Genomic DNA, 22,745 nt, shown 5'->3' on the forward strand with positions numbered 1-22,745 from the left:
ATGTATTATTGGTACTGTTCGTGCTGTACTTTCACATGTTGGTCAGAGATCATTTCTTGCCTGCTTAACTGTCTTTACAAACATATTTATAGCGAAAGACTACTGCATTTGTGAGTCTGCGTATGCATTTGTTCAAAGACATGATGTCAGACAAGTGCATAAAAGGATCAACCCCTGAGAAAGAACATTTTTAGTACCTCCCCCATTACATCCTGGGCCATATTGATCAAAACTCAGAAGTTACATCAGCAATTTCTTTTGATACAAAATTATATATATTGAAGCAATACTATGTCTTAAACAGACTTTATGCCAAATAAAATATTGTCATGATGACAAAAACATCGACAAAACAAGTATGAACAGACTGTAAGTGGAATTTATGTTATCTCCATATAAAGACTATAAAACAATAAACAAACTTACTTGTTTTCAAAGTGAAGTTTTTTTTAATCACACCTATACATATTTAAACCTACACACATCTTAAGTTCTTTTTCAGATTCTCACAGCTTTCAAAATGTGGCTAACAAAACTAATGCTATATATTTCAATATATAGTTTATATAGTATTTACTGCACATAAACGGTATAAAGGTTATATTACCAAGCATTAACAATGACAAAATGGTGCAGTGAAGAAAAAAAGGTTTCTGCTGTTTTGACAGAGGATTTGTTCTGGATAAGAGGGTAGAGCGACTTCACATCACCAATAATGCATCTGCGTTCATCTGAAAAGAAAAAAAAACCCTCTGTCAGTGATGGATGAGGGAAAACCACTCTTTCTGCTTTGCCCAAATAAGATCATCAATTTCACACAGTAATGCGATCCAATATTTGCGGTGTGTGACACTCACTATGTCAGTAAATAGATCGCCGTTGGATAATTTGGGGTAGATGACAGGAGTGTATGATGAAAGACGCCTGTCCCACTCAGTGGGGCCAAACACAGGCATGTCCTCCATGAAAATGCGTTTTAATTCACTGATGCTGGCATGATGGCTCAACAACACATTCTGAGTCACATCAGAGTCCTGAGAGAGAGAGAGAGAGAGAGAGAGAGAGAGAGAGAGAGAGAGAGAAGACAGCGTTCATAAGGCTTATTAATGCACTACACATATTCCTTAGCCACTTTATTTGCTCATGTATGCAATTATCCAATCTTAAAAAATTATCCAATACAAATACAGGTCAAGACTTTTAGTGGTAGACTTTTAGTGGTAGTTTTTCAATGAGCCTGTGCCCATTGTAGCTTCAGATTCCTGTTCTTGGCTGACAAAAGTGGATCTTATTGAGGTCTGCTGCTGTTGTAGTCCACTGCTGAAGTTTTATAAAGCATTAACTTAAGCTCCTGACCTGTATCTGCATGACTTTATGCAGTGGCTGCTTGAATATTGCACAGATTAGCATGTGTTCCTGATAGAAAAAATAACAAATAAATATTGAAGAATAAATTAAGCACAAGTAAAATGTTTACACACCTCCAACATTAGATTGCTGTGGCGAATATAAATGGACTCGCCCTCAATTGTCTTATCTCTTCTCTGTATTAAAAAAATAAAACAAAACAAAAATGCAAAAAGTGAAGCAGCAGCAAGTGATGCACCGTATATATTTGCGTACCAATCCATTTTATGTAAATGCCTTATACCTTATGTTTAATATGCATTTGTGCATTTTGGTATGCAAATTAGTTTGTATAGTAAGAAATAATATAGATTAATTCAGACTGATTAGCCAACCTTTCTCTTGATTATGATCTCTGTTTCCACCTGTAAAAGCAAAGAAAGGTGATGTTCATTGAAACAGTTTATTAGCTACAAATAAACAAGTGAGTTGAAGGTATTTTTATATACGAAGGATCCTTCATAAATATGTTTGCCAATTCAATATGGACATATCATTTTCAGTATTTACAATTTGTCCTTCTCTCAGATAATGCACATGCAATACAGAATGTTTAATAATTTGTTTGTTATTATCATTTCTTTGTATTGTAAGGATGTGTGCAAGTTTTGGACCTTAGAGTCTTGTTTTATATTTTGTGTGATCTCCTGTGTGATGTCTAGTCTCTTTAGACTCTCATCTTGATAGGTTGGTCTTGTGATGCGAACAGATTGTGCAGTGGGAGTTGATGTCATTGGCTGGTCAGCTGGTGTCAGTGGGAAGACAAGAATGGAAAGAGGTCTGAATCCTAATAAAGAACATTGTTTACCACAGTGGCTTCCTGTCACAGTTTCACTACCTTCATCTACAAGTTCCTTAAAAATACTTTTTATTTCGCATTTTCACTATTCCTCATCCTCAAGATAAACTGACTGTATGCTTACTTATGTCATGTTTTACCTGGCATTTTTCTTCTATCTTCTGCCTTTGCCTGAATCTTAATCAACTCCTCCTTTCTCCGTCTGTCCTCCTCAGCCTTCCTGTCCTCGCTCACTGTCAAGAGAAAGAGTTGAGAGAACATATGAGAAAAGATGAGAAGAATAAGCTCTATGAGCAAAAGTGAAAGATGACTCACAAAGCCGAGCCAATACTTTTACCTGATGTTTTAGAAAAAGGCTCCAGCAGGATGTACCAGTCATCAATCACCTCCCTATGACGCTCTTCTGCTTTTGCTTCAGGCACATATGAAGGAAGTCTTCTGTCGTTAACCACATGGCTTCTCCTCGCCTCCTCTATGAGTTGCTGCTTCTGCACCTCCCTTAATCTGTTTTCTTCCAGAATCCATGTGTCTGAAAAACCTGCTGCAGTACAACCAATGAAGAAACCGACAAATCCTATTAATAGGATTCAGTCCTATTAATCCAATGCAGGATCGTTTTACATAGTATGATTTATTTGTATATATTTGCGTTATTCTAACAAGAAAGAATTCATTTAACCACAAATTATAATTAGTTAACAATACCTGTGGCAACCAACTTCTCAATCTGCACTGGTGTAAACAGCACAAACCAATTATCTTCAACCTCATGTGATGTAGCGGGAATTTTCTTTTCCACTTCTTTAACTATCACTTGCTTTTCTTTGATTATTGTGGGCTTTGTTTCAAACAATACTTCCTTTTCCTTGATTGTGGCACTTTGAGGTATCAGGCCTGCTGCATCTTCAGAAATCTGTGTCATAGGTACTAGAACCAACAAACATATTTCTCACTGTATCCATATTTGTGTAAAATCTTCAAATATTTTGAGACAGTCATCATTTTTTAAGGAATAAAAAAATGTAAATTTGCATCAATCTGCAATCATCTTTCACAAATGGTGCCACCATCAAACATGGGAGTCAGTAAGATCACATTTTAATCCCCATTCTGATATTTTATGTAGACATTAATTCTATACCAGATGGCAAAAACTAAATATATTTATGATGTCACGTAGATATTAGTGGTTAATAGTTTATATGTAATTTTTTTACTGAACGGAAATTTGTCATTTTAGGAATATATACAGCTTCTTTTCTTACTATGAAGCGAGGTAAAAAGAGATGATACAGGTTTTAAGCCTTCCATGCATAGTGTCTAGAATGATAGGGATTTTAATAGTTAATTATAAAAGATGTAAATGAGCAATTGCAATATTTGTAATTAAATTATACTGTTTTCTTTGGTCTCTAGACTACTTCCTATTTCTATAGTTTCAAGTCTATAACATGTTTCCTTCTATAAAAAAAAATGCATTTTGTGGATGTCAGGAATATTGTTATATTTTGTTCAAAAACAATAAAAAAAACTCCAGCATCAAATACTTTAGATCTTAGTGGTCTAAAATTCTAGTGGTCCAACAATGTATAGTACTAATAAAATATAACTGAGAACAGACACAAATTCAAAAGAATGGATCAATCGGATCATCAAACAGTGGTTTGCTAATTAACAAAACTATACTATAATAATTTGCTTGATTCTAGATCATTGTAATCTAATCAGAGATTTAAATTTGTTAACAGTACCTGTGGCAATGACCTTCTCAAGCTGTACTGGCATAAAAAGCACAAACCAGTCATCTTCATCCTCACGTACGGTAGCTGGATTTTTCCTTTCCTCTCCTCCAACTATCACTTGTGTCTCTTTAATGATCATGGGCATCTTTTTAAATGTTACTTCCTCTTCTTCGATTGTGACAGTTTGCTGAGGTCTCAGGTCTGCTTCTGCATCTTCAGAAATCAGTGTTATAGGTTCTAGAACAACAAACATATTTCTTACTGTATCCTTATTTGTGTAAAATCTTCAAACGTTTTGAGACAGTCATCATTTTTTAAAGAATAAAAAATTTCAATTTGCATCAATCTGCAATCATCTTTCACAAATGGTGCCTGCAGTGACCAGTTCTTGCCATCTGTCACCATCAAACATGGAAGTCAGTAAGATCACATTTTAATCCCCATTCTGATATTTTATGTAGACATTAATTCTATACCAGATGGCAAAACTGAATTTATTTATGATGTCACTTAGATATTAGTGGTTAATAGTTTATATGTAATTTTTTTACTGAACGGAAATTGGTCATTTTAGGAATCCATACAGCTTCTTTTCTTACTATGAAGCGAGGTAAAAAGAGATGATACAGGTTTTAAGCCTTTCATGCATAGTGTCTAGAATGATAGGGATATTTCTTAGTGAATTAAATAAGATGTAAATCAGTGCTTACAATATTTGTATTCAAATTATACTGTTTTCCTTGGTGTCTAAACTACTTGCCATTTCTATAGTTTCAAGTCTATAGCATGTTTCCTTCTATAAAGAACTTTATTTTGTGGATGTCAGGAATATTGTTATATTTTGTTCAAAAACAATAAAAAAACCCTCCAGCATCAAATACTTTAGATCTTAGTGGTCTAAAATTCTAGTGGTCCAACAATGTATAGTACTAATAAAATATAACTGAGAACAGACACAAATTCAAAAGAATGGATCAATCGGATCATCAAACAGTGGTTTGCTAATTAACAAAACTATACTATAATAATTTGCTTGATTCTAGATCATTGTAATCTAATCAGAGATTTAAATTTGTTAACAGTACCTGTGGCAATGACCTTCTCAAGCTGTACTGGCATAAAAGCACAAACCAGTCATCTTCATCCTCACGCACGGTAGCTGGATTTTTCCTTTCCTCTCCTCCAACTATCACTTGTGTCTCTTTAATGATCATGGGCATCTTTTTAAATGTTACTTCCTCTTCTTCGATTGTGACAGTTTGCTGAGGTCTCAGGTCTGCTTCTGCATCTTCAGAAATCAGTGTTATAGGTTCTAGAACAACAAACATATTTCTTACTGTATCCTTATTTGTGTAAAATCTTCAAACGTTTTGAGACAGTCATCATTTTTTAAAGAATAAAAAATTTCAATTTGCATCAATCTGCAATCATCTTTCACAAATGGTGCCTGCAGTGACCAGTTCTTGCCATCTGTCACCATCAAACATGGAAGTCAGTAAGATCACATTTTAATCCCCATTCTGATATTTTATGTAAACATTAATTCTATACCAGATGGCAAAAACTGAATTTATTTATGATGTCACTTAGATATTAGTGGTTAATAGTTTATATGTAATTTTTTTACTGAACGGAAATTGGTCATTTTAGGAATCCATACAGCTTCTTTTCTTACTATGAAGCGAGGTAAAAAGAGATGATACAGGTTTTAAGCCTTTCATGCATAGTGTCTAGAATGATAGGGATATTTCTTAGTGAATTAAATAAGATGTAAATCAGTGCTTACAATATTTGCATTCAAATTATACTGTTTTCCTTGGTGTCTAAACTACTTGATATTTCTATAGTTTGGAATCTATAGCATGTTTCCTTCTATAAAGAACTTTATTTTGTGGATATCAGGAATATTGTTATATTTTGTTCAAAAACAATAAAAAAAAACCCTCCAGCATCAAATACTTTAGATCTTAGTGGTCTAAAATTCTAGTGGTCCAACAATGTATAGTACTAATAAAATATAACTGAGAACAGACACAAATCCAAAAGAATGGATCAATCAGATCATCAAACAGTGGTTTGCTAATTAACAAAACTATACTATAATTATTTGCTTGATTCTAGATAAATGTAATCTAATTAGAGATTTAAATTTGTTAACAGTACCTGTGGCAATGAACTTCTCAAGCTGTACTGGCGTAAAAAGCACAAACCAGTCATCTTCATCCTCACGTACGGTAGCTGGATTTTTCCTTTCCTCTCCTCCAACTATCACTTGTGTCTCTTTGATGATCATGAGCTGCTTTTTAAATGTTACTTCCTCTTCTTCGATTGTGACAGTTCGCTGAGGTCTCAGGTCTGCTTCTGCATCTTCGGAAATCAGTGTTATAGGCTCTAGAAATAACAAACATATTTCTTACTGTATCTGTATTTGTGTAAAATCTTCAAACGTTTTGAGACAGTCATCATTTTTTAAAGAATAAAACATTTCAATTTGCATCAATCTGCAATCATCTTTCACAAATGGTGCCTGCAGTGACCAGTTCTTGCCATAGAATTAATGTTTACATGTTTACATAAAATATCAGAATGGGGATTAAAATGTGATCTTACTGACTCCCATGTTTGATGGGAGTCAGTAAGAACATATTTATATCCCCATTCTGATATTTTATGTAAACATTAATTCTATACCAGACGGCAAAAACTGAATTTATTTATGATGTCACTTAGATATTAGTGGTTAATAGTTTACATGTAATTTTTTTACTGAACGGAAATTGGTCATTTTAGGAATCCATACAGCTTCTTTTCTTACTATAAAGCGAGGTAAAAAGAGATGATACAGGTTTTAAGCCTTTTATGCATAGTGTCTAGAATGATAGGGATATTTCTCAGTGAATTATATAAGATGTAAAATAGTGCTTACAATATTTGTATTCAAATTATACTGTTTTCCTTGGTGTCTAAACTACTTGCCATTTCTATAGTTTCAAGTCTATAGCATGTTTCCTTTTATAAAGAACTTTATTTTGTGGATGTCAGGAATATTGTTATATTTTGTTCGAAAACAATTTAAAAAACTTCAGCATCAAATACTTTAGATCTTAGTGGTCTAAAATTCTAGTGGTCCAACAATGTATAGTACTAATAAAATATAACTGAGAACAGACACAAATTCAAAAGAATGGATCAATCAGATCATCAAACAGTGGTTTGCTAATTAACAAAACTATACTATAATTATTTGCTTGATTCTAGATAAATGTAATCTAATTAGAGATTTAAATCTGTTAACAGTACCTGTGGCAATGAACTTCTCAAGATGTCCAGGCATAAAAAGCACAAACCAGTCATCTTCATCCTCACGTACGGTAGCTGGATTTTTCCTTTCCTCTCCTCCAACTATCACTTGTGTCTCTTTAATGATCATGGGCATCTTTTTAAATGTTACTTCCTCTTCTTCGATTGTGACAGTTTGCTGAGGTCTCAGGTCTGCTTCTGCATCTTCGGAAATCAGTGTTATAGGCTCTAGAAACAACAAACATATTTTTCATGCTTATGTAAACACATGGCGCCCATGTGCCGTCTGTCACCATTAAACATTTGATGCTCAAAGTCACTAAGATCACGTTTTAATCCCCAGTCTGGTATTTTAGGTGGAATATTTACTCTTTTAACCACATGCCAAAAATTAGGAGAGTTAGGAAAGTAGGAGATGCCCGTGTTCAGCATTGAATATTTTTTTAAATATTTTTTATCATTCTCCACATTAATGGTATATTGCTCAATTTTAAGTAGACACCAAATGCTTTTAAGAACATTTTTATTTAACCTACTAGGTTTATTTCTTTATTTATTGATTGTTATAATTTTACTGTGAAAGTTGTATACAGTGTTTTACTATTAAAACCCTTTAGTTGTACTCTCTAGTTGATCTTTGCACCAGTGTTATTGTGAAGAGGTTTGAATTGCTTGCTCACCAGCAGCTGGGAACACTCTACACATAGAAACATATTTAAAATTAATTTTTTTGTAAAATGTAAGATGTAAATTATCTCCAGGTTTAGGTTTACATCTCCTCATACTGTGCTGAGTGCACCTTTAAAACTATTTTTTGAGGATGTTTGTTTCAATTTTTATGTTTACATGAAATATCAGAAAAGGGATTAATTCAATTCAATTCAATTCAATTTTCAATTCAATTCATTTTTATTTGTGTAGCACTTTTAACAATGGACATTGTCTCAAAGCAGCTTTACACAGATAATGTGGAGATTAAAAGTGAATTTTGAAAAAAGTGGATTAAATTGCTTATTTGTTATGTTTAGTAGATATCAGGAATATTGTTTCATTTATTCATATTTTGCAGACCCAAATGGTCTAACATAACGTATTTTTTGGCTAGTATTAATCAACTCTATTTGAGAACAAACACAAAATCATCTGTATTTAGTAATGTATTATCTGTATATTATTAATGGACATTAATCAGCTGATGTATACTAGTAATCTATAATTAGCCCAAATAACCAGAAAATATAATTAATATATAATAAATAGCTAACAGTACCTGTAGCAATGACCTTCTTCTCAGTCTGCACTGGAGTAAAAAGCACAAACCAGTTGTCTTCAACCTGACGCACTGTAGCAGGATTTTTCCATTCCTTTTCTCCAACAGTCACTTGTGACTCTCCGAAGATCATGGCCTTTTCTTTGATTGTGACTGTTTGCTGAAGTCTCGTGGCTGCTGCATCAACAGAAATCAATGTCATAGGCACTAGAACCAATTCTAAGCAATAAACACATTTCTCATTCTAGCTGTCTTTGTGTAAAATCTTTGGACTTTTTGAGAAAATAAAAATTTCAGCAACTATTTTAGTATATCTCCTTAAGGGACAATACTATAGAATTGAAACTGTGATATACTTTAGAGCAGGGGTCACCAACCTTTTTGAAACTGAGAGCTACTTCTTGGGTACCGATTAATGTAAAGGGCTACCAGTTTGATACACACAGTTTTCAGTTTGATCTGAAATAACACTTTCTCAATTTACCTTTTATTATATGTTATTATTAATAATTAATGATATTCATCTATGTGAAGACACTGATCGTGTTAATGATTTCTCATAATAATTATCAACAATGATTTAACAAAGTATGAAACAGCTTTTTTAGTAAAGGCCCACAGGCTTCTCATGTGGTCCTTGCGGGCTACCTAATGCCTGCGGGGACCACGTTGGTGACCCCTGCTTTGGAGTAATCAATGTGCAGCTTGTATAGCAGTACAGATCTGCATACAGCTCACAGATTTACTGTCCTCTGAAAATAACTCAACATACAGCCATTATTGTCAAAATAACTGGCAACCCACAGGTGCTCAATAGAGTTCAGGTCTGGAGACATACTTGGCCACTACATCATCTTCACCTTCAGCAAGGCAGTTGTCATCTTCGCGGTGTGTTTGGGGTCAGTTTCATGTTGAAAAACTGCTGTTCGGGTCATTGTCTGAAGAAAGGGCATTATGTTCTGCTACATAATGTCACAGTACATGTTGGAATCCATATTTCCCTTAACTAACCACAGCTCCCCAGTACCAGCAGCATTCATGCAGCCCCAGACCATGATGCTACCACCACCATGTTTGACTGATGGCAAGACACAGTTTTCTTGGTACTGCTCACCAGGGTGTCACCACACATGCTGGACACCAACTGAGCCAAACAAGTTTATATAAGCATCATTAGATCACAGGACATGGTTCCAGTAATTCATGCTCTTGGACAGGTTGTCTTCAGCAAACTGTTTGTGGGCTTTCCTGTGAGCCAGCTTCAGAAGAAGCTTCCTTCTGGGATGGCGGCCATGCAAACCGACTTGTTGTAGTGTGCTGTATGGTCTGAGCACCGACAAGCGGACATTCTGCTTTTTGCAACCTTTTTGCAGCCTCTGCAGCACTCATCTGTTTTTTCGTTTGCACCTGACGCACCATCAAAAACTCAACTTCTTTGACTGACCATTGCGAGGCCTGTTCGGAGTGGAACATGTCTTGGAATACCCCTGTATGACCCTGTCTACTGTAATGTAACTTTCAGTTTCAGTGTGTTAGCGATCTTCTTATAGCCTGGGCCATCTTTGTGAAGAGCAACAATTCTAATTCTGAAATCCTCAGGGTGTTCTTTGCCATGAGGTGCCATGTTGAACATCCAGTGGTCAGTATGAGAGAATTGTACTCAAAGCACCAAATTTTAACTGCCCTAATACAAGATACACAAATTTGTATGGTCTTGTCAAGCAATAGGACATGTGGCTTTGCATGGTTAACTGACGTACAGCTGTTATCACTTAGGGTGTACTCACTTTTGTTGCCAGCTATTTTGACAATAACGGCTGTATGATGAGTTATTTTCAGAGGACAGTAAATTTGTACTGCTAAACAAGCTGCACATTGATTAATCTAAAATATATCCAAGTTTCATTTCTATAGTATTGTCCGATATACTAAAATGCTTGCTGAAACGTGAGGGGTGTACTCACTTTTGTGAGATACTGCAAGTGAAAGCAACATTCTGCAATCACCTTTTACATACAGTGACCATTTCTTGCCAAGATGCAAAAAAGAACATTATCACTAGATAGATGAGGGCAAACCAATGTCATTAAATTTATATATAAACTATAAAAGAGATAAAACAAGAAGAAGAGTGGAGAAAACTAAGATGCATTAATTTCTCACCTGAAGGAACCAGATTTATTTCATGAGCTGTTTCTATCGTTTCTCTTCTCTCTTCATTGTATATTATCGTCTTTTCTTGCTTTTCAACCACCTGTACTCCCTCCTGTCTGGTCTCTTTGTAAACATCTACATCTGAAGCAAACGACAAAATAAAGGTGTATTTGTGTTTGCATAAACACATGTTAAAATGGTTATGTATCTTTGTGTTCACTAGTCTCCACACACCTGTTTCTCTCACATGAGTTGCTCTCTCCTCTTCCTTTATCTCACCCAAGTTTTTGTGTTCTTCTACCATATGTGCCCAAGGTGACTGGATATCAATTTCTACCAATTCAAAAGAAATAAATATGTATAAATAGTCTGATGTTTGATGACATTAAATAATTAAAGCTTTTAATGTAACAAATAACATTAATAACACAAGTACTGCATGTAAATGAAGCCACGGCCTCAGCAATTGCTTCTGGATTTTATGGAATAAATAATAAAGTTCATGTCTTCCTTCTTGAGGTATGGCCTTGCAATATGATCACTGGACATCATCCATGATTGTGTGCATTGTAAACTGGTGTTCTTATTGCAATTCCAAATGCAAATGAAGATGCAATTACAGACATGCCTTGCACTTCAGGATGCCCCACAGGTGCTCAATAGAGTTCAGGTCTGTTTGTGGGCTTTCTTGTTAGCCAGCTTTTACAGCTATTACAGACATGGGTATGTCCAGAACTTTCTGAACTTGACTTTTTCACCTCCCACGCATACAAAGCTTGCAATAATATTTTTTAGGAAATGTAATCCTTACATCTCTTCTTAATATTTAATACTATTATGGTGAAACATACCTGGAGATCATTTGACCTTGCATGAGGTCCCATGAATGCTCAATTTGTAACAATGCCACTATATGGCTAATAACCAGAATTCTATACAAAATTATCTAAACTTATATAGAATTTTAGATTTAAAAAAATATTGCAATAATTAATAATTTTCTGAATTAAATCAGTGGAGACAAGCTGCTAAAAAATGCTATGGGGAGATTATATGACTATTTCTACATTACTACAGTGTCACTATTTTATTCCTAAACATTTTACAAACAGAATCTTGATTTATAATTATTATTACAAATTTTTTAACAGATAATCATCAGTCTGTCAGTACTATATGTCTACAGTTTTTGTTTTACCTGTTGGAGGGAGTGCAGGTTTCATAGTCTGTGAGGATCGAGGAAGCGATTCCAGCAAAATGTGCCAGTCATCTTTCATCTGGACAGGAATAACAGTGTTTGCTCTGTGGCGTTCCATCTCTATCCACTGTCTAATTTCTGCTTTTTCCTCTGCTGTGTCCATGGAATGACCTTGTAGTTGTAAAAATACAAAAGTGATGATGTGGAAGGAAGTCATACCACAAAATATGGGTTATACAGTAGATTTTAAATAATTGTTTTTTCTATATACAGTAGTGTCTTAGGCACTGTGATTTTGAAATTATTAGTTTTGTATAAGAATTTTTTTTCAATCCAGTTAAATTTTATTTGTATAGCAGTGCCCCAAAAGCAGCTTTACAGAAATAAATTTAGTAGAATAAAAATGGCGAGGAAAAATTTCTTGAGATATACAAGAAAGAAACTTTGAGAGGAACCAGACTTTAAAAAAAAGATTAACCCATCCTCATCTGGGTGGCACAAAATGTCCATCAATTATAGATCATTGTGTTGATCAATTATTTTTAAGCCATTGTAGCAGAGCTGTTTATATTAATTATAGTCCAAAATCCCTCTTCATTTAACCCTACAAAAAGTAAACTCATGTACTTTTAGGCCGTTCATGTTTAATTTTATGACTTCTGCATTACTGGGTCAGTAATTCATTCCAAATGTGTTTATTATAGCGCATCTGAAGACGTCCTATACAATTGAGTGCCTCCAGCTTTGTGCTAACAGTTTGGAAAAGAACCACATAAATGTATTGTAGGAAAGGTCAGGTGACCCAATACTTTTAGCAATATAGTATGTGTGTGTATATATATATATATATTGCTTTTAACAGATTCAAAACACTATCATGAGCTATATACCGAGACACATATCATTTTTAGTGTAGCTGCTTACCTGCAATTGCTGAAGATACCGTCAAAGGTTTGCAATCCAACAAAAGGTACCAATCATTTCTTTCTCCTTGTTCCTTCCTTTTCCATTCCAGGTTTTTCTTCTTTTGTTCAGAAGAGTCCACTCTTAGTAGTCTTGCCGGTGCTGAAGATTCAATTAGTTTGTGCTCCAGCAGAATGTACCAGTCATCGCTATCTCGTAGTTGTCTTCTCTCCAACATTTCTACCTCCTGAATTCTGACTTTCAGCCTTTCTATGTCTTGTAGCCTCTGTTCAATACTCTCCACTTCTAGTAATGTTTCTTTTAGTTCCTCTAAATTATTCTCACACACCACTTGACCTGTATTAAGCATCAGTTCATGTTCTGCTTCTACTTCTTCAAACCCTCTCATCCTTTGTTTAGTATAGGTTTCTATTATCTGTGTTCTCTGTTCATACATTACTTCTGTGTCTATTTCCTCTTCATCTCCCTCTCGTTCTATCTTTTCCAACATATTTTTCAGTAGTTGCTCAATAGATATATTATCTGAATATAAATCTTCTCCAACAATATCTGGTCTAATTAGGTTTCTTCCTGTTTCTAGTTCCTCATGTTGTTCTAACACAAACTCTTTTCCTTCTTTGACAACCTTTATGTTCATCTCTGAGGTTCTTTCTACCCACTCCAGCTCTTCTCCATGATTTTCAGTTTGAGAGGACTCAAACTGCAGGTTCACTGAGGATATAAACAGAAATGTTTATGAACCAGATCTACCAGTGTTGCCAAGTCAAAAGATTTCCAGCAGAAAACTTTTTTTTAATTAGATATCTGCATTAATTACATTTATTGTTTGAAGTAATTTCAAAATCAAACAATTTAATTAAATTCTGTGATTTGGTTTGATCATTTACATTTTGGTTCCTTACTGAAAGAATCATATAGCTATGGATTTATGTTTTTATTTGTAAACATATTACATGAAATTACTAAACTTCTTAAATGTTACTATATTTTTGTAGTTATGCCAAGAGGTGTAGAATATGGTTTGGAATGTTAAATGATTATGTTTGATCATTTTACTTGTTTTTTTAACTAGTTCTGAATAGCCTTTTGGGCTAGTTTATTCTAAAAGACCAGCCCACCCAATCTCTATCCTGCAGGTATAAGGAGACAATTTTTAGCTACTTATATGTGCATAAATTCTGTAATTTTCTCCTTGAAAACCTCCATAGTGACAATCTGCAAAATCAGAACTTACCTGGAAGAGTCTTTAAGAGCCAGAGATTCGGAAGTTGATAAGTGCAGGGTTCAAGGAGGACAAACCAATCATCTGCTTGCAGTTTCCAAAGCTGCAATTTAGCACTTTCCAAAATGTCAGTATCTGTGAAAAGCATTTCAAATGTAGTCAAACCTTAACAAACTCAATTCAGACTTGTACTGTTTTTCACCTTAGCCATAATTATGGAGAAAAGGGCATGTTTAAAAGCAGATCTAAACATACAAGCGCAGAACTATATGAACAGAGAGAAAATGTAATTTACCTGAAGATAAGGTTGACAACGATTGCTGAGTCTGAAAGGATGCTGAGTGGCGTCCACCCAACATCTGAAACAACTCATTATCCAGCCCATCTACTTTAGATCCCAACCACTCGTTATTCAGCCCATCCTCTTCTTCTTTATAAGCAAGGGTCTCACCACCACTTGGTTTTTCCTTGTCTGCATGCACATCTGGCTTATTTAGTGATTGCTTCTTACAAAATTCTCAGTCAGTGTATGCCACACACACACACACACACACACACACACACACACACACACACAGAGTCAAACATACTTTAAATAGATTTATTGGACTCTACCTGGGTCATATGTAGACCTTGGTTTATCAGAGTCAAGCACTTGGAACCAGTCGTCAGACTCCGGTTGACTTGGACGCTTTAGGGACTCCAGAAAGGTTTCTTTTGCTGAAAGAATAAGTATTAACAGTTGCTGAGACACATGCAGATGCTCTAATAAACACTAGGCTGTATTCATGCTGGTGACTTAAACCCAATTGTTGCACAAAGGTATATAAGCAGGGACAGTTATGCATATTAAAAGGTGGGTTGAGCGCCATAGTTGATATTCTAGGTGTACCATTTAGATGCCATTCACCTGCATGAATTTCAAGTCTTTGTGGTACCCACATAAAAAAAATTAAAACAAAACTTTGAGTTGCACATCCAAGGCAAGGTTTTTCAATAACATTGATGTCGTTAAAACAAACAAGCCCAATTAAGGATTCAGTGATCAAATTCTGTAACAAGTTCCAAAGTTCACTCAAATATTTGAGTCTCTCATTTTAACAGATCGCTACAAACACTCACCTTTTCTTTTGAGGGCTGAACGTGGGAAAAGTGGAGCTGGACGCTTAATGGTGGAGCTTGCCTCTAGAGCTTCTGCATGTGTGGGTCCCTGGAAACAAAACCTAGAACCGAAGTGTAGCAGCCCCTCTGGGGCCTGCTTAAGATTCCTAAGATAAAAATAAGCATGTGTTAAATATTGATATACTGGTTTATTTGTTTAAAAGGGGATAGTATTTTCTGGTTTCCATCATGTAAACTGAAGCAGAAGCTTGATTTAGACAAAATACATATTGCTGTAACTTATTACAAAATTGATGTGATTATGGCTACCTGAAGAAGGCATGATGCTCCACCGCATTTTTCCAAAGGCATTTGCAGGCACGATAGCTGGAAAAACTGAATTTGATAGTATTTTCAGATGTATCCTCCTTAGGATTAGAAGACAATCAGTTTAATATTCTCAATAAAAAAAAAATGTTAAATATATTTGCTCTTAGAAATGATCCAAAATGATATGCAAAGAAATTATATACAGTACTATGCATAATTTTGATTCACTTGTAAAAAAAAAAAATGCAGTAAAATAAGAATGCTTTAAAACATAGAAATTTTACTATAAAAACTAATAAACATTTTTTTTTATCAATTAGCAAAATGGAAAGTAAATAAAAAAGAGAAATTAAAATCAAATCAATATTTAGGATGACCATTCATTGCCTGCAAAACAGCATCAATTTCTCTACCACAGACTTTCTGTGACTGTACACTGCCTTAAATCCCGTAATCATGTAATCCCAGACAGACTCAATCACATTGAGATCAGAACTGTAAATGTTTGATAGGCTGTATGTTTGGGGTCATTGCCCTGCTGCAGAATAAATTTGGGGCCAGTCAGACACCTCCCTCATAATAATGCATGGTAAATAATTATCTACCTGTATTTTTCAGCATTGCGGACATTATAAATCCTCACGAAATCTCCAACTCTATTTGCCAGAAATGCAGCCCCAAACTTGCAGGAAACCTCCACCATGCTTCACCTTTTTGCTATTTTCCTATGTTTTGTTCACAGTTGATTCACTTAGTTTTGTTTCCATGTCATAGGTATGGGTTTTGTCCACAATTCTTGAATGAAGACCACTTCTGGACTGACTTCTCCAGACCGTAAAAAGGTATAGGTGGGTCCCTATGCTTTTGCAGTTCTTTGCTGATGGTGCTGTTGGACATCTTCCGATATCGAAGGGAAGTAAACATGATGGGTCTTACATTTGTTACATTTAGTTTCCTTTGCCAACCACTGTGTCTATGGTCCTTAACATTGCCAATTTCTTTTCTTTTTTAAAATAACTTGAACAGCACATTTTAAAGCCTAGTCTGCTTTGAAATCTTTGTCTGGAAGAGACCTTACTGTTGCAGTATAAACACCTTGTGTCTTGTTGCTATGCTCAGTCTTTCCATGGACTATGACCTGTGACGTTTCTTCCACAATCCCACATTAGTAGCAGACTTTGGCTGTTCCTCACCCAGTTTTAAGCCTCCTACACAGCTGTCTCTGTTTCAGTTAATGACTGTGTTTTAAACTATATATATATAAAAAAGATTATTGTTAGCACCTGGTTGTTATAATTGGTTAATTAAACACCTCATCTGATCCTACAAAATCCCTGACTTTGTGCAGGTGTACAAATTGTGCAAGTCAAAGCATGCTTACCATGTTTTTTTTAAGCATTCTTACTTCACAACATCTTTTCACAAGTGGCAAATTCTTTTGCACAGTACTTTTTGATTAATCACTTCATGCTCCAGATTATTTCCTATCTTGATCCACAATGTGATACACATGCTTCAGTACCTCTGATTTTAAAATCCTGGCCTGGAATTTGCTGTTTCTGTAAAACATATTCAGAATGCTAGGCCAGACAAAACACTGTGTCTTCTCCTCATCCTCATACACCATTAGACCATCGGCACATACTCCCAGCATCACATCTTCTCCAATGGCATTCTAACTCACAAATAAATAAACACAAGCAAATAAAAAATATGTATACATACTGCCACAAAAAAACACAAGGAAGCCGTATGCCAGCAAGAGTAAGCACTTTTTTATATGCTACCTTAGCAGGATGCAGGTGTACTCCGTACATGTCGAGGGTTTTGATATTCTGCAGGAAAAGCTGATCTGCATCAGCAGGACTCATAGATCTGCATCAACACATACAGAGAAAGAAATTGTGTTTTTATATGGTGTGTGTGATGTGTGATGATGTGTGATGTGTGATGTGTGTGAGTGTGTGTGTGCATGTGTGAATTTTTTTGTTTTCTCGTTTTATTTTAAAAGCAATAAAACTCAAACATATATGTTTTCCTTGACATATTATTTGTAATGCATTTTAAAAATATATATTTTATGTTCCATGGCTACTTTATTGAAAATTCTTAATATTATGACACTGATCATGATTATGTAAGGTGTCTGTGTGTATATATATATATATATATATATATATATATATATATATATATATATATATATATATATATATATATATAAAACCAAAATACTTGAGTGAGCGATGCAGCTTTATCACTTCTTCTTCCAGCTCTGGAGTCTGATTGGGTGCAAAGGGAATGTTTCTGAAGAACTCTTTTCCATGTAGTTCAGAATTATAATCCCCATATTCTGACTGGATCATATATGACCCCAAAGCTGCCAACATATCTGATGGACAGGGTAGATGGCTATTCAGGATGTCTTTTCTCAGCTGAAGACACAGTAAATATCTGAGGGGAAAAATAATAATGAGTAAGAAAGTAAATAAATACACAAAGCACATAGCTTATTCACACACATTAACAATGGGCAGACATTCTCAGCAACTGAAACATGTTTAAACAGCTTGAACAACTTTTGTTGAAGCTTGATGAATGTGTGATTACAGCGTGTTTACAGTTTCTCTCTCTTTATGAGGGCCAAAAATTCAAAGAATTATACAAAACAGATATTTTGACATAGCAAATGCTATGCCACTGGTATTTATTACTGGTATTTTTTACTTGACAGGAAAGCTAGAGACAAAATATGCTTTTTGGTTAGTATATTTCAGTTTATGATGTGTGTTAAGTTAATGTTTCTTCTTCTTCTTCTTCTTCTTCTTCTTCTTCTTCTTCTTCTTCTTTTCTTTCAGCTTTTCCCATTAGGAGGTCCCCACAGCAGACAATCTGTCTCCATACCCCCCTGTCCTCTACATCTGCCTCTTTTAAACCAACTACCTGCATGTCTTCCTTTACCACATCCATAAACCTCCTCCTTGCTCTTCCTCTTTTCCTCCCTCCTTGTGGCCCCATCATCAGCATTCTTTTACCGATATGCCCCATGTCTCTCATCTGCACATGTCCAAACCATCTCAATCTCGCCTCCCTCACCATGTCTCCAAAACGTTGTACATGCGCTGTCACTCTAATAAATTTATTTCTAATTCTGTCCATCCTCGTCACTCCTAACGAAAACCTCAACATCCTCAGCTCTTCTACCTCCAGCTCCACCTCCTGTCTTTGACTCAATGGCACTGTCTCTAAACCATACAACATCGCAGGTCTCACCACAGTCCTATAAACTTTCCTGTCAACCTGTCCATCACCACTGCAAACAGGAAAGGGCTCAGAGCCGATCCTTGATGCAGCCCAACTTCCACCTTAAACCAGTCTGTCTTCCTACAGCACACTTCCCTGTTGTCCTCATACATGTCCTGCACCACCCTCACATACTTTTCTGCCACACCTGACTTCCTCATACAATACCACAACTCCGCTCTTGGCACCCTGTCGTACGCTTTTTCTAAACCCACAAACACACAATGCAACTCCTTCTGACCTTCTCTATACTTCTCCATCAACATTCTCAAAGCATGTTAAGTTAATGTTTTAAAACTGTAATTATTTGTTGTGGGCTCTAAAAGTCCATGAAAAGAAAAACAAGCTTCTATTTTGCATTGTTCCAAAAGATCAACAACAAATTTCTTCACATATTATATTGTTGAATAAATATGAGTGAAATGCAGAATGTTTGAAATATTTACATACATTTCAGAGTTTATTTGCTGTGTCCACTTTTTTGAAAAGCAGGTAATGACTCTATTTGACTCAACGCACAATTTTGTATAAAACCTTTGTTTGCTGTAGCAATAACAATTTGGTTACAAACTGGAACTAACCCTGTTTCAGTACGAAAAGGCTCATGTACACAAAGCAAGCTCCATGAAGAAATTGTTTGCCAATGTTGTGAGAGAAATCGGGTGGCATACAAAGGAACCTGATCGTAACCAAACTGAACACCTTTGGAATGAATTGGAACTGACTGAACCCCAGGACGCCTAACTTGACATCAGAGCCTAATCTGACTAAGCTCTTGTTGCTGAATGGTCACAAATCCCCACAGCTATGCTCCAAAATATAGTGGAAAGCCTTCCTAAAATATTGGAGGTTATTTTACCAACTAAGTGGAACTACATAGGGAATGGGATGTTCAAAAAGCATATACAGTATTGGTGTAATCTGCATAATTTTGGCCATATAAAATATATATGACAATGTATGAAAGGAGAAATAGAGCAAAAGAGGAATAGAGATAGATTTTACCTTGTTATGTCCTCAGCCAGTTCAGAAGGGTCAGGTGGGTAAAACTTGACACTGAATGTAAATGTAGCATCATGACCTGAAACCACAGATAGCAGTAAACATAATCATAGTAGAAACACACAGATTTGATTTGATATAAACAAAATTTTATAATTTTACTTACTTTTAATCTGCTTGTGAACCTTTTTTGAAAGGTCCAGCCACACCTGAAAAAGAAAAAGGTCTACTTCTATAAAGTCATATTGAAACCCTTAATAGTTGAATAAGATGCTATTTTATATAATGAAATTGTGTACTCTTTAACATGCACATCATACTATCTAGAATGAAATCACCTTGTTTTTGGATGAATCCCATGCTACCAGGCCAAAATAATCCCTTTCCAGCAGATTGAGATAATCACAGACGTTATTAAACAGAACCTGGCCCACTGCTTTTTTCTATAAACACAGATACACAAAAATGCCCTCTTAATTGGGGATTTCTCTAAGACTTTTGATAAAAGTATTAGTAGGTAAATACAGGGACTGTAAACTGACCTCCAGGTCCCGCTCAATGATGGTGTCGTCCAAAAGTATAACTTGGCAAGAAATTGTTGTCATCTTTGCTCTCCTTCGACACAGATTTTTATAAGCTCAACTAAAATGAATTGCAACATTGCAAATAGTTAACCATTATAACATTTTTATTTACATGCTACTGTGGTATTTTACACCAAAATACCACTTAATATGAAAAATAAGACATACATTTATTTTTACTTCTGTATTATTTCTGTTGCTTCTTGAATCTGATAAACAACACTTAATAACTTTTAAATTACTAATAACCTTTAAAAAACAAAGAAAAATGGTTGTATAAAATAAACATTACACACAACAAATGAAATTTCCATGCTAGCCATTAGGAAAATGATATTCTAAGAATTCAAATAATATATTTTTTTTAATCAAAATATTTGTAGCAAAATGCTACTAAAAATACTGCTTGCAGACAAAGAGGACTATTTTTAAATAAAATCATTTGTTGCCACAAATTATATTTAATTATTATTATTATTATTATTATTATTAGTAGTAGTAGTAGTAGTAGTAGTAGTAGTAGTAATAGCATGTGCATATTTATTAAAAAGATCAGAATCTCAAAAATAGAAAATAGTTGGATAAAATCATAAATTACTAACTGTTTAATATTTGAATATTATGAATTTAATATTTCAGCATGTGCGCTTGTAATTGTATCTGCGCATGTGTGAGGGATAGAAAGTTGCCCTGCCCACACTGCACTGTTCTGTTGAAAGATATGGCTATGAATGTTTTAAGGAGATAAACATACCACCCCCCTAACAAGCTCACAAACACGTACATGTAGGAATAAACACACACATACGTGCACATATACAAAAATAACACTAAATCTCTAGTAATAGTGGACGACTGCAGATGAATAGCACAAACGTATTAACACAAACACCAATTAAAATATGAGGAAGTAAGTCTTGATAAAGTGCTTGATAAAGCCTTTCCCGCTTTTTCTGATATTGGCAGGTAAATACTTTCAGGACTGAAATATGTTCTGCTAGTTTCCCCCTAAAATAATTCTACTTAGATTTACTGAATTAACTTTTCATTTTTTATTATTCTTTTAACAAAGTTGTTGTAGATGCTAAAGAAATATTTTATTGAATGTAAAAAAAATTATTAAAATATTATTTAATCACTTCAATATCACTTCAATCTTTCCTAATTAAAAAGCAAGACATAATCTCTATCATAAAACATTTCATTAAAAATTTAATCTATAGGTTACGTGCAGAACATGCAAATAAAAGCATAAATGTAGAAAATATAATTAAATGACTTTTTCCAACTATAAAGTACAGCCATACAAAGAACAATTTATACTTATATTTACTTCATATTTACCGGGCCATATGAGCACACAAATTTTTAGCTGCATAGATTGGACATGTCTAATATGATAATTTTTTATTATCATTATTTATAAAATTAACCAGAAAAATTATAAACTTACCTGATGAAAAGAAATGTTCGTCAGCTCTCACTTGCTTACTCCAGACCCCAGGGACGAAGGAGGCAACTCATTCGAAGCTTCCATGACGTTAGAGCAGAGATAAGGAGGAAGAAAACTTAAAAAAAAAAGTTTTTTGTAGTAGGCATACAGTCACTAATGCAGTAAGTACAGGGAATTTCGGCATGAAAATTGTGCTCCACTATTACTCATCAAGTGTCATTTTACATGCCTGATTTACATAAGATTAGATTGTCCAGACTTTCAGAACAATTATGTAAAATGTATAATTTTATAAAATTATTCTTATAATTTATTTTATTAAATGTAAGAAATTTATTTCTGTATTATTTTATTTTCCTATTTTTTTAAATACTTCTTCCAATTTTATATAGCACCAGCACAACTTCTTTATTCATGCAACCCATGATACTAATTATATATATGATTCTGATTCTAATTACAGTTTAACAAAATACTAATGAATATATGATTACAATTGATACTATTGAAAAATGTAATTATACATATATATATATATATATATATATATATATATATATATATATATATATATATATATATATATATATCAGCCAGTCATGTGGCACACACACACACACACACACATGTACATACAGAGTACAGCATGTAGTGAAATGCTTTTTACGACTGTCCAACATGTAAACATGAAAAATAGAAATAGAATATAACATTTAAATAAAGTATTAAAAGATATATATATATATATATATATATATATATATATATATATATATATATATATATATATATACTGTATATACACACATATATATACACACATATATATGTGCATATACACCACTATTTAACCATAAGTATGTGGACACCCACTCAAGCACTCACAAATATCTTTGTTAAATATCATAATCCAGATAAACCCATCATTTGCTGTTAGAATAACCACCACTCTTTTA

At 34.4% G+C, this 22,745-nt stretch overlaps 1 protein-coding gene across 1 annotated transcript; it reads right to left on the reverse strand.

Annotated features, from left to right (window-relative positions):
• Positions 1 to 361: 361 nt before the first annotated feature.
• epb41b (erythrocyte membrane protein band 4.1b) lies at positions 362 to 21,891 on the reverse strand. The gene is made up of 30 exons (XM_046877362.1): positions 21,790 to 21,891; positions 20,295 to 20,394; positions 20,091 to 20,195; positions 19,919 to 19,961; positions 19,756 to 19,831; positions 17,683 to 17,901; positions 17,235 to 17,322; positions 16,970 to 17,122; positions 15,448 to 15,545; positions 15,139 to 15,284; positions 14,632 to 14,736; positions 14,312 to 14,488; positions 14,029 to 14,151; positions 12,795 to 13,505; positions 11,871 to 12,041; positions 10,907 to 11,005; positions 10,682 to 10,813; positions 8,519 to 8,695; positions 7,249 to 7,476; positions 6,112 to 6,339; positions 5,029 to 5,260; positions 3,958 to 4,232; positions 2,912 to 3,133; positions 2,544 to 2,747; positions 2,347 to 2,439; positions 2,022 to 2,152; positions 1,743 to 1,772; positions 1,482 to 1,544; positions 858 to 1,034; positions 362 to 731 (listed from the first exon to the last, which is right to left on the reverse strand). Exons 2-30 carry the CDS (start codon positions 20,355 to 20,357, stop codon positions 702 to 704), a joined length of 4,599 nt encoding a protein of 1,532 aa, XP_046733318.1. The 5' UTR covers positions 20,358 to 20,394; positions 21,790 to 21,891; the 3' UTR covers positions 362 to 701.
• Between the last annotated feature and the right edge of the window lie 854 nt (positions 21,892 to 22,745).

The sequence above is a fragment of the Silurus meridionalis genome, chromosome 21, assembly GCF_014805685.1.
Source record: "Silurus meridionalis isolate SWU-2019-XX chromosome 21, ASM1480568v1, whole genome shotgun sequence".
Classification (NCBI taxonomy): domain Eukaryota; kingdom Metazoa; phylum Chordata; class Actinopteri; order Siluriformes; family Siluridae; genus Silurus; species Silurus meridionalis.